An 18,637-nucleotide genomic window follows, 5' to 3' on the forward strand; every position below is an offset into this window, starting at 1 on the left:
AAAGCACATATTAGACAGACATTTTTACAATCATAGGATGAGGAAAGACGAAAGAATGGCATGAAACCCAGAAGGTAGAAGACCTTTAAATATTCTGTATGGTGAAAGACACTGTATAGGTTAGGTGACAAATAACAGATTGGCCAAATTAATTTGCAATATATTAGTAGCGCCAACAAATCGAAATGCAGAGCAAAGCATGTAAGAGAAGAATGGGCAAAGGATACAAAGAGGCAAATGTAAGAATAATTTAATCGTGTATTGTACATTTGAAAGTGGCTAAGACAGTAAATCTTATAAGTTTTCATCATAGGAAAAAAAGTATAACTATGTGTAGTCATGAATGTTAGTTTGACTTATTGTGGTGATCATTTAGCAATACATAAATACAGTAGTCTTCCATTATTCACAGTTTCACTTTCCATATTATTAGTTGCCTGCAGCCAACTGCAGTCCAAAAATATTGCAGTTGTCCCTTGGTATCCACGGGGGGTTGTTTCCAGGATCCACCACAGACACCCAAAGCCTTGGATGCTCAAGTCCGTTAGTCTGCTCTCTGGATCCTCGGTTCTGCACCTGTGGATTCAACCAACCACAGATCATGTAGTACTGTATTTATTTTGCAGAAATCTTGTATTAGCCAATAGTTCAAACACGTGCTGTTCAAGGGTCAACTGTAAAGGAGAATTCCCTTCAGAGTGCCTACATCATTCACCTCACTTCATCTCATTGCATTGGTATTGCATCATCTCAGAGGTTCATGAGATGAAGTAGGGTGAGAACAGGACAGTAAGATATTTTGAAAGAGAGAGAGGACCACATTCACGTAACTTTCATAACAGTATATTGTTGTAATTATTGTATTTTAATATTCGTTGTTTTGGTTAATCTTTTATTGTGCCTAATTCATGACTTAAAATTTATCATAGGTATGTATGTATAGGGAAAAGCATAGTATATATAGGGCTTGGTACTATCTCTCGTTTCAGGCATCCACTGCTGGTCTTGGAATCTATCCCCCACAGGTAAGGGGAGACTACTGCATAGAGAATCATTAGGTGGTGCACCTACAACTTATATAACATTATATGTCAATTATATCTCAATTTAGAAATAATTTAAAGAGTAGATTGGCATTAAGCTACTATAAAGTTCAGTCTCACTAATAATCAGAGAAGGTCGTTTTAAATAATGAGCTTTATCTTCTTTTTCTAATAAGCCTATATTAAAGAGTTGGATATTAAATACTTCTAGAAACATAGGAAAGTGGGCCTTCTATAGCTGTGCTGGCTAATATGGCAGCTAGTAGCAACACGTGGCTACTTAAATTTAAATTAACTGTAATTAAAATAAGTTTGAGAATCAGTTGCCTTGTCACAATAGCCACATTTAATAGGTCAATAACTGCAGAAGGTTAGTGGCTATAGTACTGGGCTGTATTAACATCTCTACCATTGCAAAACGTTCCACTGAACAGACTAAAGACATCAGCGAAATGGTGGAGTAGGAAGCCCTGACAGTCCTCTACTACTACAAACCAACAAAATACCTCTGTGAGAAATCCAGAAACGAGTAAAAAGACGACCACACCCCACATGAGCGTGAAGCCATCTTCATGAAAGTTGGCTACAGAATTTGCAGCTCTATCCACTTTCTCTCACCAGAGAGCCTCTCCATCATCCCCTGATCCACAAACACACATATGCAGCACGTTTGGGAGGAAACACTCAACTCCCATCTTCTCCTTGGGAAGGGAAAGGAGTAGAATGTAAGTACAAATGACCTTCAGGGGACAGTCCAAGGGACAAGTGTCTGTCTTGCCTGTACTCCAGTACTGACAGGAACAAATGTGCCAGGTTGAGGGGTTTCAGAACACAGATATAAACCATGTACCAGGGTGTGCAGCACTACAGACAGAAACAAGGTGGAGCCCCAGGATGGTGATTTACTACAACACCAGATGAGCTTCAATGTTGCAGTGGGAGCTCCTGAATAGAAACTGGCAAATCACTTCAAAAAAATTGCAAAAACAAGTCCAGAAATGACACATAGACATTATACATTAGACACACACACACACACACACACACACACACACACACACACACAGAGAGAAGAGACTTGAGAGGTCTCCAGACTGTCTTGCCTGGCTGTGTGGAGAAAAACCGCCCTGTATGACACCAGTCTGGAGAGTTGACTGATGCTTTAGATGCAAAAATCTGAAATAGAACAATAACAACAGCAACAAAACAAGACATACAAAGAGACAGGCAACCATGACATGTTTAAGGAACCAATTTCATCTCTAGATAATAAACCTAAAGAAAGGGAGATATATGAATTGCCAGACAAAAATTCAAACTTACAGATCAACGAATTAACCGAGAGCACAGATAGACAACTATACAAAATCAGGGAAATGATGCATGAACAAATGAGAATATCAACAAAGAGATAGAAACCATGAGGAAGAACCAAACGGAAATTCTGGAAATGAGGAATACAATACTTTATTTGAAAAGTTCACTGGTGGGACTCACCCAGGCAGAAGAAAAAATCAGCAAATTAAAAGATAGGGCTTTCATCATTAGTGAAACAGAGGAAGAAAAAGTCAAAAGAATGAAGAAAAATGAAGAGAGTCTAAGGGACTTAGGGGATACGATCCACTGAAACAACATACACAAATGGGAATCCCAGAAAGTGAGGAACAGAGGAAGGGGCAGAGAAACTGTTTGAAGAAAAAATGGCCAAAGGTGTCCCAAATCTGAGGAGAGAAATAGACATACAAATTTAAGAAGCTCAATAAACTCTAATGTGGATATATCTAAAGAGACCTACATTAAGATATATGATCATCAAACTGTCAAAAGTCATGAATCAAGAGGGACTCTTGACAGCAGAGGGAGAAAAGTGAGTGTTACATACAAGGGAGCTCCCATTAGATTGGTCAGCAGATCTCTCAGCAGAAATCTCTCAGATATAGAGAGTGGGATGATATATTAAAGTTATTGAAAGAAAAAAGTGTCATCATGAACATTACACCTGCCCAAACTATCCTTAAAAACAGAGGAGAAATTAAGACTTTCCCAGATAAGCAAAACCTGAAGGAGTTCATCACCACTAGACATATCTTTAAAAAATTCTGAAAGGCGTTCCACAAGTTGAAGTGAAAGGATGATAAATAGCAATACAAAAACATACAACCATATATAATTCCCTGACAAAGGTAAATATTTAGACAAATAAAGAGTGCCATAGTATTGCGATATAGGTGAGTTAACAACTTGTAAGTCTGGTATAGAATTTTCTTTAAAACAATTATAAATTTTTGTTAAGGATGAGCAATGTAAAAAGAGGTAATTTGTGTCATAAATAAGATAAAGTGAGAGGGGGTAAGGATGTAAAAGAGTAGAGTGCTTACATATGATTTTTTCTTCCATTTATATTTAGTAACATGGGGGCAGGAGAAGTGGCTTAGCTGCTCACACCAAGATTCCTTTTACAGAGACAGACTTTATCTGAGCAGAGCTCTGAGATGAAAGGGAACCTGAGCTGGGGAAGGCACCACTTCAGCTACTCCATACAGCAAAGGAGAGAGAGAGAACACCCGAATTACATTTAAGCCTGTCAAACTTACCTCCTTGATTAATTTACAAAGTATTTTTCCTCTAAGATTGTATATAATTTTATTACATACGATTGAATTTAAGTTGTTATCTGTTTAAAATAGGTTGTTACAGAGCGGGGGAATGAAGATGGCAGAGTAAGAGAACATGGAGCTCGCCTTCCCCAACCAACACACCAAAAATATATATACATGTGGAACAATTCTAATGGAAAACTAACTGGAAACTGGCAGAAGACCTCCTATATGACCAAGGCTGCAAGAAAAATTCCCATGTAATCAGGTGGAAGAAAAGCATCACATTGGGTTGAGACTTGTGCCCTTGGGAGGGGACTAAGAGGAAAAGGGAGATCACAGGGGCAGGCATTCGCCCTGGGGAGTGAGTGGGTTGAGCCATAGACTGGGCATCTCAGTCCTGGCGTACTCCAGGGAGGAGACAAGCCCCCTTGGCTACTTGGAGAACTGCTGGGACAGGTAGAAAGGCTGGAGGAGCCTAGACTCCACTCGGGAGGAGTGTGCAGGTGCTGGCTTGCCACCAGACTGGGCAGAGACAGGTCTGCCCTAGGGACTGCCCCCTCGCTGGGCCCCCAAGTCTGAGCTGAGGGAACACGCTGGACCCACTCACTCCAAGCCACGGCTTGGCACTGGATCTGGGACAACAAGGTCCCGGGAAAAGACTCCATCTAAAAGACACAGAGGAGACCCACAGGCCCAGGGAGAGGTCCAGTTGTGATGGCAGCAGCCATTGTTGGTGCTTTCTCAAACAGTGCCATAGAAGCAGCCCCGACTTCTGACAGCAACCCAACTGCTTCCATTCCCACAGCCACAACACTGGGATCCCAGGCCCAGGTGAAGAAATGCTCCAACCCTGCCCACTTCATGCCACAACCTTGCACTAAATCTGGGAAGACCACAACAGGGGAAAAGACTCGATCTTGGGTTTTGTCTGAACAGAGCTGTAGAAACCTGCACAGACAGCACATCAGACCTTGGTAAGTACACAGGCACATGAAAAGAGACTCAATGTTGCTAATTATTATAGAAATGCAATTCAAAACAATGAGATATCACCTCACACCTATCAGAATGGCTATTATCAAAATGTCTACAAATAACAAGTGTTGGTGAAGATGTGAAGAAAAGAGAAATTTTATACACTGTTGGTGGGAATGTAAGTTAGTGCAGCCACTATGGAAAGCAGTATGGAGGTTCCTCGATAAACTAAAAATAGAACTACCATATGATCCAGCAATTCCACTCCTGGGTGTATATCTGGAATAAATGAAAATACTAATTCAGAAAGATACATGCACCTCAATGTTCATAGCTTCACTATGTACAATAGCCAAGGCATGGAAGCAACCCAAGTGCCCATAAATGGATGGTTGGCTTAAGAAGATGTGGGATATGTATACGCAATGGAATATTACTCGGCTGTTAAAAGGAATGAAATCCTGCCATTTGCAACAATGTGGACGGACATAGAAAATATTATTCTTTGTGAAATAAGTTAAACAGAGAAAGACAAATACTGTATTCTATCACTTATATGTGGAATCTAAAATATAATACAAATGAATGTATGCTTAAAACAGAAACAGACTCATAGATATAGAAAACAAACTAGTGCTTACTGAAGAGGAGAGGGAAGGGAGGCGGGGTAAATTAGGGGTAGAGGGTTAAGAGATACAAACTACTATGTATAAAAGAGATAAGCAACAAAGATATATTGTACAGCACATGGAATTATAGCTCTTATCTTGTAATAAATTTCAATGGAATACATTGTGTAAAAACACTGAATCACCCACCATGCTGTACACCTGGAAATAATATAATATTGTAAATCAACTATACTTTTCAATTAAAAAATTTTTTTAAACTAGCTGAAGGAAAACAGAAAAATCCACGAAAATGTGGAATGAAACCATGCACTCTTTAAAAGCCAGTGGGTTAAAGAAAAAATTATAAGAGAATTTGGAAAATATCTGGAGATAAATGAAAATGAACCCACAACATCCCATCTCATGGGATGTAGCAAAACGAGCACAAAGAGAGAAATTTATAGAAGTGAACACTTACATTAAAAAGGAAGCAAAATCTCAAATAAATAACCTTACCTTACATTTCAAGGAATTACAATAAGAAGAAAAAAACTAAACCCAAATTCAGCAGACAGAAGGGAAAAATAAAGACTAGAACAGAAATAAATGAAATAGAGAATAGAAAAATTTTTTTAAAAATCAATGAAACTGAGTTGGTTTTTTGAAAATATCAACAAAATTGACAAACCTTTAATGAGACATAGTAAGAAAAAAGAGAAGACCCAAATATCTAAAATAGAAATGAATGAGGAAACATTACAACTAATGTCATATAAATAAAAAGAATTACAAGAGACTACTATGAATAATTATATGCTAGCAAATTGGATGACCTAAGAAATGGATAAATTTCTAGAAACAAACAACCTACCAAGGATGAATCACAAAGAAATAAAAGATATAAATGGGCCTATAACTAGTGGGGAGATTGAAAATTAATCAAAAGCCTGTCAACAAAGGAAAGTTCAGGATTAGATGGTTTCACTGGAGAATTCTACCAAATATTTAAAGAATAATTAACATCAAGACTTCTTAGACTCTTTCAAAGAATTAAAGAGGCAGGGACACTCTCAAACTCATTCTTTGAGGCCAGCATTACCATAATACCAAAACCAGATAAAAGACAACAAGGAAAGAAGACCACAGAGCAATATCTCTCATGAATATTGATACAAAAATCCTAAAGAAAATACTAGCAAACTGAATTCAACAGTACATGAAAGGGATCATATTCCATGACCAAATGGGATTTATACTGAATGTAAGGATGGTCCAAAACGTGAAAAATCAATCCATGTACTAAACCTCATTAAGAGAACAAAGGACAAAACCCATATGAGTATTTCAATTGATGCAAGCAAAGCATTTGAAAAAATTCAACACACTTTCATGACAAAAATGCCCCACAGACGAGGGAGGGAAAAAAACTACTTCAACATAATAAAAGCCATGAATAAAAAGCTAACAGTTAACATCATACTCAATGGGAAAGCTTTCCCTTTAAGATCAAGAACAAGTGGGCAAAGATGTTCACTCTTGTCATTACTATTCAACATAGTACAGAAAGCTCTAGCCAGAGCAATCAGACATGAAAAAGAAATAAAACACATATAAAATGGAAAAGAAGAATTAAAATAATCTCTGTTTGCAGAAGATATGGTCTTATATACAGAAAACCCTAAGAATTCCACACACACAAAAAAAACCCCAAACCCTGTTAGAACTAATAATGAATTCATCAAAGTTACAAGATACAAAATCAACACTCAAAAATCAGGGGCATTCCTATATGTTAACAATGAGCAAACTGAGATGGAAATTTGGGAAATATTCCCACTATACTACAATACTATAGCCTTAAAAAGTATAAAATTCTTAGGAATATACTTAACAAAGGAGGTGAAAGACTTAGATGTGGAAAACTGCAAAACATTGCTTAAAAAATTCCAAAGATGCTTCAAATTAATGGAATGACATCCCAGGGTCATGGAATGGAAGACTTAATATTGGCAAAATATAATAATTGATAGTCATTATGACTGTTTAGTACTGGCATAAAGATAGATATATAGACCAGTGGTATAGGATTAAGAACTCAGAGATAAACCCTTCTATATATGGCCAAATGATATTCAAAAAGAATGTCAAGACTACACAATAAGAAGAATACAGTCTCTTTAACAAATGTTATGATATGTTAACAAATATGTTAACATATGTTATGATATATGTAACATATGTTACAAATATGTTAACATATGTTATGATATGTTAACAAAGGTTATGATATCCATATGCAAAAGAATAAAGCCGGACACTTACCTTACACATGTACAAAAATTAACTCAAAATGGATTAAACAGCTAATTGTAAGAACAAAAACTATTAAATTCCTAGAATAAAACATAGGGGTAAAGCTTCAGGACACTGGATTTGGGAATGATTTCTTGGATATGACACTAAAACCACAGGTAGCAAAATAAAAAATTGATTACAAAGATGACAACAACAGGGCTTCCATGGTGGTGCAGTGGTTAAGAATCCGCCTGCCAATGCAGGGGACACGGGTTCGAGCCCTGGTCTGGGAAGATCCCACATGCCACGGAGCAACTAAGCCCGTGCGCCACAACTACTGAGCCTGCGCTCTAGAGCCCGCGAGCCACAACTGCTGAAGCCCGCATGCCTAGAGTCCGTGCTCCGCAACAAGAGAAGCCACCTCAATGAGAAGCCCACGCACCGCAACGAAGAGAAGCCCCCGCTTCTACATATTACGTGATGCATTTAAGAAAAAAAAAAAGATGACAACAACAAATTTTAAATCTGCACACCAAAAGATACACTCAAGACAGTGAAAAAGCAATCTGCAGAATGGGAGAAAAATAATTGCAAATCATATATCTGAGACAGGGTAATATTCAGAATATCTAAGAAACTTCTTCAACTCAGCAATAAAAGTTAAATAATCTGATTTAAAAATGGGCCAGGAGGTTGAATAGATATTTCTCCAAAGAAGATATACAAATGGCCAATAAGCATATAAAAGAGTCTCAGTATAATCAGCAAGGAAAAGCAGATCAAGCCACAATGATATACCACCTCACACCCATCAGGATGGCCACTATTAAAAGTTCAGAAAATAAGTGTTGGTAAGGATGCAGAGAAGTTGGAACCCTGTGAACAGTTAGTGGGAATGTAAAATCGTGCAGCTATTAAGGAAAGGAATATGGAGTTCCTCAGAAAGTTAAAAATAGAATTACCATATATCTAGCAATTGAGTTTCTGGATGTATGTCCTAAAGAACTCAAAGCAGGATCTTCAGGAGATATTTGCACACCCATTTTCATTGCAGGATTATTCACAATAGTCAAGAGATTGAAGCAACCCAAATGTCCACCAACAGATGAATGACTAAGGAAGTGTGGTATATATATATATGGAAGAGCATGCATGCTTAAAAAGAGGAAAATCCTGTCACAGGCTACAACATGAAGAAACTTTAAGGATATTATGCCAACTGAAATAAGCCAGTCACACAAAGACAAACACTGTATGATTCTACTCATACTCAATATTTTAAGTAATCAAAATCATAGAAATAGAAAGTAGAAAGATAGTTTCTATGCGTAGGGGACAGGGGGTAGAATTAGCGATTTTTAGGTATAGTTTTAGTGTTGCAAGATGGAAAAGTCCTAGAGATCTGTTGCACAAAAATGTGAATATACTTAACACTATGTAAATGTACATTTTAAAATGGTGAAAATGGTAAAGTTAATGTTATGTTTTTTTACCCACAGTGTTTAAAACATGTTATTGAACAAACTGCTTTACAAGATAATTTGTAAACCAATACAGGATTTTTAGAGTTCTGTTTGATTTTTAGAGGGCTCAATTTGAGCACTTGCATTTTCTTTGATCTAACACAATTCTAAGAATCCACCAGAAGTGGCAAAAAGGTGTGTGTGCGCATGTATATATTTACATGTAAATAAATAATATTTAATGCATACATATATTTATCTTAATCACCATAATAGAACATATTTATCAACAAGAAAAATGTAAAAATTTGAAACAATGGTTATACCATGAATACATAAAGGAAATGGTTAAATAAAGAATTATGTGAATACTATAGAATATTATGTATCTGTTAGTAGGCAATGATCTACATCTGTTATTATCAATGGCCTAGAAAATTATTTACAATATATTGTGTACTGAAAAATGGCAGTGTCAAAAATATATGAATAGTATGTACTATTTTTAAGTATGACATACTTTCTATATTTTAATGGCATGTCCTAAGATGGAAAAAGCATCATACCTAAGAATTCTGTCTAAGTGTTGGGAAGAGTTTATTGGAGACATATGCAGATTGAGGATAAAGGAAAGGCTTGCATTTTCTACTCTATGTAATTCAGGGTTATTTCCACCTTTTACAATATATGTGCATAATTTTTGTAAATAAGGAGAAATAGGTCAAAGCAGGCTATTTCCACAAAGCTTTGTGTTAACAAACAGATGCTGTAGAGTTTAGCCCAAAGACAATTTTGTTGCAACAGGAGTTGCAGAATTAGTGTTTTAATTAAGAAATACGCCAGGGGCCTAAAGGAAAATGGTATTGATGTGAAAATGATGATAAAATAGAATGAATACAGGAGATAGATCCCAACTGCCTTCCCCAATTTAGGCTGCTGGGGGCTTGAGAAAATCACAGACTGAGGAAACTGTAATTTCTGATTTCCAATCTGAACTAGGAGCTCAACACATTTGGTGATACCTTCATTTGTCCCTAGTCAGCTCTCTGCTGAGTTCTCCTCTTCTTCATCTCCTTTACCTCCACTGTGCCTCACCTCAGCAGCTGACTTTACTGGGACCCTGAACCTTCAGACTGGCCCTGCCTTACTGGCTACTAACTACACTCACTGCTTCTCCTGCCTGCCAACCAGGTCATCTCCACTGTACACAGGCTCGTCCTTTGCTCCCCACTGAGTGGGCCCCCTTTGAAGGGATCCCCCGTCCTCTCCTGGAGGCTGAGCCAGGCTGTATATGGGGGTTTTCCTAACAGCACTTGAGAATGATTAGGACCCTTCCATCTAACAATCCTTCTTTTTTTTTTAATTTTATTTATTTAATTTTTAAAAAACTTTTATTTTATACTGGAGTATAGTTGATTAACAATGTTGTGTTAGTTTCAGGTGTACAGGAAAGTGATTCAATTATACCTATTCATGTATCTATTATTTTTCAAATTCTTTTCCCATTTAGATTGTTACATAATATTGAGCAGAGTTCCTGGTGCTATACAGCAGGTTATCTATTTGACATATAGCAGTGTGTACATGACAATCCGAAACTCCCTAGAACCCCCCAGCCACTGTTGTGTTTCTTCTCTCTCTTTCACATGCAACTTCTTGAACGTGTGGTCTGGATTTGTGATCTCCCTTCTGAATCCCCCTTTCACATCACAACCTTCTGGCACGTGGCTCCTCAGCAGTTCCCCTAACCGTTCACACTAAAGTGACCAAGACCTCCTTTTGTTAAATTCAGCATTTCTTGAACTCTGCTCGGTACTTCACCTGTTGACCACAGGTGCTGCCCGGGGTGGGGGTGGGGAGGTGGAGTCTCCTCTGATTTTCTCAGGCTCTGGTGATACTCTTGCTGGCTCCGGTGATCTTTCCGTTTGCCTCAAGCGAGCCCAGCAGAAAAGTGGAAATGATGTAACTGTGAAGTGGACACAGCGGGCTTTAAAATATCTCACTCAACCCATGGAAAAATCAGGTGTGTCCTAAGGCCTATAGAAACAGAAGAAATGGCCCAAGATACAGTGAGCCTTTAACAAGTCCTCTGTAGTGCCTCTTATTCTTTATTCCTTCTCCTTTTCCCAACCGCTTCTCTGCCCTTCTCCAACCCTCGTGCAAATAGCCTCGCTTTTCATTTTATTCTCGTGCACCTTCCCTGGATTCTTGCACGTGCGCCCAACGGCACCGCCCAGAAAACGAACTAGATGCGTTGGACAGGGCGTGCACCTGCTGTGGAAATCCGCTGGACTGAGCCTGACCCAGCTTGGACCGAGGCTGCGCTCCCACACAGAGGCTCGGGGAGCTCCGCACTCACTGGTCCCGCGCCTCTAGCGGCGGTCCCTGGAAGTCTGAGTCGCAAGGCCCTCGTGGCAGGGACTGACTCACTTGGGAACAGGCTCTGCCATGAGGTCAGTGAGGACCCTCCTCTCCCCAGGCCGTTCGCTCCCCTTGCTAGTCCTGCCCGTGCTCCTGGTTGACTCTCTTGGCAAGGATTTAATTTTTCACCCCGAGTGGGGCTTTGACTCCTATGAAATCACCATCCCCAAGAAGCTGAGCTTCCGTGGAGGGGAGCAGGGTGTGGCCAAGCACGTGTCCTACCTCCTGCAGGTAAAAGGCAAGAATCACGTCCTCCACCTGTGGCCCAAGAGGTTTCTATTGCCCCGGAATCTGCAGGTTTTCTCCTTCACAGAACAGGGGAGGCTCTTGGAGGATCACCCGTGTATACCCAGCGACCGCAACTATATGGGTTTGGTTGAAGGAAATCAGGATTCTAAAGCTACTTTAAGTACATGCATGGGGGGTCTCCGAGGCATACTGAAAGTTGATGCCAACCATTACCAAATCGAGCCCCTCAGAGCCTCTTCCAATTTTGAACATGTCGTATATCTCCTAAAGAAAGAGGAGGAATTTCCCAATCAGATCTGTGGCTTAACTGATGATGAAACAGTAAAGCAGTTGGCCAAGCATGAGAACAGGGCTAGGATACGTGACTTTAGTGAGGCATATATGCACCAAAAGTACTTGGAATTACCCCTGGTCTTTGATAACACTAGGTATTTATATTTGAACTCCAATCTTACTCAAGTCATAAATGATGCCATTCTTCTGACTGCAATTGCAGACTCTTACTTTCAAGATGTCCGTACGAGAATACAACTATTAGCTATGGAAGTATGGACAGACAGAGACAAAATAGCACTTAATGCCCCAGTGATATCACAAGTTTTAGGCCAGTTTGTGCAATACAGATCACGTGACCTAAGTCATCGGATTCCAGCAGATTGGGCACACCTATACCTTAAAAAACAGTTTAGTGATGCGCTTTCACAGCACTGGGGAAGTGTATGTAGTACATTGCCTTCTGGATCTACAAGTTCTATTCTATAAAAATATCCTTGGACCTGCCACTTGGACTACTCATGCTCTGGGCCATAGTGTGGGAATGATCCATGATTACAAATACTGCCAATGTAAGGGTAGGCATAGTTGCATCATGGGCACTGGACGAACTGGGTTTAGTAATTGTAGTTATGCCGAATTTTATTCACATGTAAGTTCAGGATTAAACTGTCTAACGGATATCCCAGGATTAGGTTATGTGGTAAAGAGATGTGGAAACAAAATTGTGGAAGAGAATGAGGAATGTGACTGTGGTTCAAGAGAGGACTGTAAAGAAGACCAGTGTTGTCAGCCAGATTGTAAATTCAAAGAAGGTGCCAACTGTAGCACTGGACTTTGCTGTCATAACTGTCAATTTCGTCCATCTGGATATATATGTCGGGGGGAAGAAAATGAATGTGACCTTGCAGAGTAGTGCAGTGGGACCTCAGCATTCTGCCCAAGTGACGCATATAAGCAGGATGGAACCCCTTGCAAGTACAGAGCCCGTTGTGTCAGAAAGGGCTGCCAATCCAGAACTATGCAGTGCCAAAATATTTTTGGAGCTGATGCCATGGGGGCTCCTCTTCAATGCTACGATGCAGTTAATGTAATAGGTGACCAATATGGGAACTGTGGTATTTTAGGAGTTCGTCAGTATGAGAAGTGTCCCAGAGAAAAGGCATTATGTGGCAGGCTACAGTGTATAAATGTCGAAACCATCCCTGATATGCCAGATCATACTATTCTAATTTCCACTCACCTGCATGAAGAAAATCTCATGTGCTGGGGCATTGGCTATCATCTAGCCATGGTACCTATGGGATTACCTGACCTGGGTGTGATAAGTGATGGTACCTCCTGTGGTAAGGAGCGGATATGTTTTAATAGAAATTGTGTGAATAGCTCAGTCCTGAATTTTGACTGTTTGCCTGAGAAGTGCAACCGCCGAGGCGTTTACAACAGTAACAAAAACTGCCACTGCATGTATGGCTGGGCCCCTCCATTCTGTGAGGAGGTGGGGTATGGAGGGAGCATTGACTGTGGGCCTCCAGGACCCCTAAAGAGGGAGGTGCCGGCCTCACTTCAGGTTGTGTCCCTTATGTTAATGCGCCTGATTTTCTTAATTATCTCAGTGATTGTTGTGCTTTTCAGGAAAATCATAGGAAGCTTATAAATCCAAAGAGAAAGAAACACCACCAATTAACACTGGAGCAGAACAATTCAAGGCCAAAATGACCAAGAAACCAAAAAAGCAATCAGGCAATCCACAGTCACTCTATTACACAGGGTCATAAATTGAACAAGCTTCTCATTTATCCAAACACTTCTTCCTTCTTCCTTCAATTTATTTTACCTAATGTTCTTTGAGGTTTTGATCAGTAAATAAAAGGTATTCTTGGTTTGGAAACAAATCAGTGCATTTTGCTTTCCTACTTCACTTTCCCCTTAGTTTGTGATCAAGTTTTGGATATCCTTAAAAGAATGCCCTAGCAGCTTTCCGAACGCAGAATGCTGTGCGTTTCATAGAATTACAGTGGATTTCAGGGTGGAGTCCTGTCTCTCAGTTCCCAGCAAACAAAACCATTGTCTGCCTTTCCCTCTGCCTCCCTCATGAAATCCTCTGTGCCTCTGCCCCGTGCTGAACCATAAATGGTAACTACCACACTTTATATATAGAATGCGATAGTTTGCAAGGGGTGTGTGTCCCTCAGTTAAGTATCTTCTGCTGTTATAATCACTGTATGGTTCACTGTAGCTCCGTACAAGTGTGGTCTCTGACTCAGTGTTTGGGTTGACCTCAGCTGGGTTGAGGACTCTAATCTACCGTAACTCCTGCATTGCACCACAGTCTACAAATGATGACAAGGTCTGGCAGTGTCCTGAGGACAAGGCTCTTAACAGAATTCTGTGCTTTGGGTTTCTGCTTGCAGGGGCAAGTCTTTTGTGAATGTGTGCTGGGGGACATCTGGCCCCAGGTTTGCCACACCCCTAAGGAGAGCAGAGGGGAGTGAGGAATACCTTCCATCCCAAGTACACCCAGGTCTGCCTCCAAGTGTTCTCCCCCACCCTTTTGCCTGGTGCTTTGGCTGGGAGGAGAGGAGGACTGAGTGGCCCCTTCAGAGGAGTCAGTGGCCACTTCTTGCTCAGCGAGGGTCTCATCACCCCAGACCTGTGTGAGCCCAAGTGTTTTGGTCTTGTTCTGGGCTGAGTCCTCCTGCTGTTCCCTCACCTTCCCCAGGCAGCACTGCAGGTCCACTGTACCCCACTCCAATCTCCTCTTTTCTTAGCCACATAATTCTTCTAACTAAAGAAGGTGTGGGAGGCTCATGATAAAGAGTGGTCCCCTTGGACTATCTGGGGACTCTTCTTACTCAGAGGAGAAACACCGAAATAACCCCATCTTTGTGGTGATCATAATTTTAACATTTTTCAAGCTTGGCCATCATCAGAAAATGTCCTAAAAAACAAGGACATGTGCTCATAGCCTCAATACTGATAATGGTGGCTACCATTTATTGTGAGTTTACTGTGTGTCAGGCAATGTTCTAAGCACGTCACCAGTGTTAATGTGCAGAGTCCTGAAAATAACTCTGTGAGGTAGGTGTTATTATTTTATGGTTTTCCAAAAAAGAAATTGAGAAAAATGAGGTTAAATAACTTGCTCAAGATTACATAACAGGTATGTAATGATGTTATTCAAGGAAGCAGTATATGAATATTAGGAAATTGAATTTAGGGAGAAGGATTTATTTAAAAACTGTAAGAATATTTACACACTAGTAAATTTTTTAATAAATTTAATTGTGATTATGTGTACATAATATATATCATTTAACCATTTTTTCTACCATATGGAGGAACAATTGACAAATGTAATAACATATTTATATTGTACAATGTGATGATTTTATATATATAAACATTTTAGAATGTCTACCAAGATCAAATAATTAACACATTCATCATCTCACATAGTTAAATTGTTTAAAGGGAGTCTGAATGCTTACAAGCAACTCTCAGCAAATTTCAGGTATAAAATACTGTATTATGAAGTATATTTACCATGCTGTACATTAGATCTTCAGAACGTATTTTACTAATAATTATAACTGAAAGTTTGTACCCTTTGACTTACATCTACCCATTTTCCCCTCTGCCTAGCCCCTGGCAACCACCATTCTATTCTATTTCTATGAATACGGTGGGTTTTTTTTTTTTACGCTTCACAAAGTAGTGATACCATATAGTATTTGTATATCTCTGTGTTGCTTTTCACTTAGCATAATGCCCTCTAGATTCATTCCAGTTTTTCCAAATGGAGGATTTCCTTTTTCATGGCTGAATAATATTCCATTTTATATATATACCACATTTTACTTATTCATTCATCTGTTGAGGGACATTTAGTTTGTTTCCAAGTGTTGATTATTGTGAATAATGCTGCAATGAACATGGCAGGAAAGATATCTCTTCGAGATAATGACTTCATTTCCTTCGGATATATTATAATCCCAGGAGTGGGATTGCTGGATCATATGGTAGTTCTATTTTCATGCCTTATATTTTCAAGTCAGTACTTTAGTAGTGTTAGATACATTCACATATACATGTTTGCCATTTGTATATCTTCTTTGGAAAACTGTCTATTCATGTCCTTGCCCATTTTTAAATAGAGATATTTGTGGGGGATGGGGTTTGCTTCTGAGTTGTGTGAGTTCCTTATATATTTGGGGTATTAACCCCTTATCAGATATATGGTTGGCAAATATTTTCTTCCAAATTGGAAGTTACCTTTTCATTTTGTTCATTGTTTCCTTTTTTGCAGAAGCTTTTTAGTTTGATGTAGTCCCATGTGTTTATTTTTGTTTTGTTGCTTTTGGTGTTATATCCAAAAATGTCATTGCCAAAACCAATGTCAAGTGTATTTTCCCCTATACTTTCTTCTGGGAGTGTTAGGGTTTTAGGTCTTATATTTAAGTCTTTAATCCTTTTGAGTTGATTTTTGTGTATGGTGTAAGATGAGGGTCCAAATTCATCCTATGCATGTAGATATCCAGCTTTCCCAACACCATTTATTGAAGAGACTATTCTTTCCCAATTGTGTTATTTTGGCACACTTCTCAAAAATTAGCTGACTTATATGCTTGGGTTTATTTCTGGGCTCTCTAATGTGTTTCATTGGTCTATGTGTATGTTTTTATGCCAGTACCATACTGTTTTGATTACTATAGCTTTGTATATACTTTGAAATCAGGAAATGTGATTCCTTCAACTCTGTTCTTTCTCAAGATTCTTTTGGCTATTTGGGGTCTTTTGTGGTTCCCTACTTATTTTAGGAATTTTTTTTCTATTTCTGTGAAAAATGCCATTGGAATTTGATAGCAATTATATTAAACATATAGATATCTTAGGATAGTATGTACACTTTAATATTAATTCTTTCAGTCTATGAACACATGATATCTTTTCATTTATTTGTGTTCTTCAATTTATTTCATCAATGGCTTATGATTTTGTGTACAACTCTATCACCTCCTTGGTTAAATTTATTCTTAAGTGTTTTATTCTTTTTGATGCTATTGTAAATGGGATTTTTTAAAAATTTCTTTTTTTGATAGTTTGTTGTTGGTGTATAGATACACAACTTATTTTTAAAAGTATAAAATTTCCAAATAAATACAAAGGAGAAAAACTTTGTGATTTGGGGTTAAGCAAAGAGTTATAAGACACTACACCAAAAGCACAAGCCATAATAGAAAAAAATCAATAACTTGGACTTCATTAAATTAAAAACTTTCATGTTTCAAAAAACCATTACAAAAAGGAAAATACAAACCACAGAGTGGGAGGAAATGTTTGCAAATCATATATCTGATAAAGGGCTTGTATTTACAAAATAAAGAATTATTTTAACTTAATGATAAGAAGCAACCCAATTTTAAAAATCAGCAGAAGGCTTGGATCGACATTTTACCAAAGAAGACACATAAATGGCTAAAAAGCACATGAAAAGCACAGGACTCAATGTCATTAGTCATTAGGGAAGTGCAAATAATAACCACACTAATATATCACTTTACACCAACCAGTGGGGCTATGTTAAAAAAGACAGACAATACCAGGCGTTGCTGAGAATGTGGAGAAACCAGACCCTCATACATTTCTGGTGGGAATGTAAAATGATATATCCACTTTGGAAACCACTTTGACAGTTTCTTAAAAGTCAAATATAACCTTACCAAATGATCCAGTAATTCCATTCTTATAAATATCTTTAAGAGAAATGAAAATATAGGTCCACACAAGATTTGTTTGGGAATGTTCACAGGATCTTTATTCACAAGAGCCAAAAACTGTAAAATCTGTTTACAAATAAATATTTGTATTTGTTTGCAAATACCTATCAACTGATGAATGGATAAACAAAATATGGTGTTTCTACACAATGGAATTCTACTCAGCAATAAAAAACAACAAGATCTGATATAAGCTAGAACATGAATGAACCTCAAAAACATTATACTAAGAGAAAGAAGCCAGTTGCAAGAGAATATATATTGTCTTAATCAATTTATACAAAATATAAAGAAAAGACAAATTTACAGAGGCAGAAAGCAGAGGTTGCTTGAGGTTTGGGGAAGAAGTGGATATTGACTGCAAAGGAGTCAAATGAGGAGGGAAATTGAGGAGGTAAAGAAAATATTCTAAAACTGGACTATGGTGATGGTTGCATGACTGTAAATCTACTAAAAATCATTGAATCATACATTTATAATGGGTGAATGTTATTGCATGTAAATTTAATTTTTAAAAAAGACCTAGATATGGAAGCAACTTAAGTGTCCATCAAAAGATGAATGGATAAAAAAGATGTGGTGTATATATATGTATATATATATATATATACACATACACATACAAAATGGAGTACTATTCAGCCACAAAAAAATGAAATTATGCCACTTGCAACAACATGGATGAACTTGGAGTGAAATAAGTCAGACAGAGAAAGACAAGCACTGTATGATGTCACTTAACATGGAATCTAAAAAATGAAACAAACTAGTGAACATAACAAGAAAGAAATAGACTCAGCATAGAGAACTAGTGGTTACCAGTGAGGAGAGGGAAAGGGGAAGGGGCAAGCTAGGGGAAGAGGATTAGGAGGTACAAACTACTATGTATAAAATAAATAAGCTACAAAGATAATTGTACAGCACAGG

The 18,637-nt window shown here is 38.3% G+C and overlaps 1 protein-coding gene across 1 annotated transcript; it reads left to right on the forward strand.

The window, feature by feature from the left end:
* Positions 1-11,435: 11,435 nt before the first annotated feature.
* Positions 11,436-13,587, forward strand: ADAM30 (ADAM metallopeptidase domain 30). Its single transcript, XM_061183842.1, is given in 2 exon segments — positions 11,436-12,415; positions 12,417-13,587. Coding segments are annotated over 2 exon segments (2,151 nt in total).
* Positions 13,588-18,637: the final 5,050 nt, after the last annotated feature.

Source organism: Eubalaena glacialis, chromosome 3 (assembly GCF_028564815.1).
Source record: "Eubalaena glacialis isolate mEubGla1 chromosome 3, mEubGla1.1.hap2.+ XY, whole genome shotgun sequence".
Classification (NCBI taxonomy): domain Eukaryota; kingdom Metazoa; phylum Chordata; class Mammalia; order Artiodactyla; family Balaenidae; genus Eubalaena; species Eubalaena glacialis.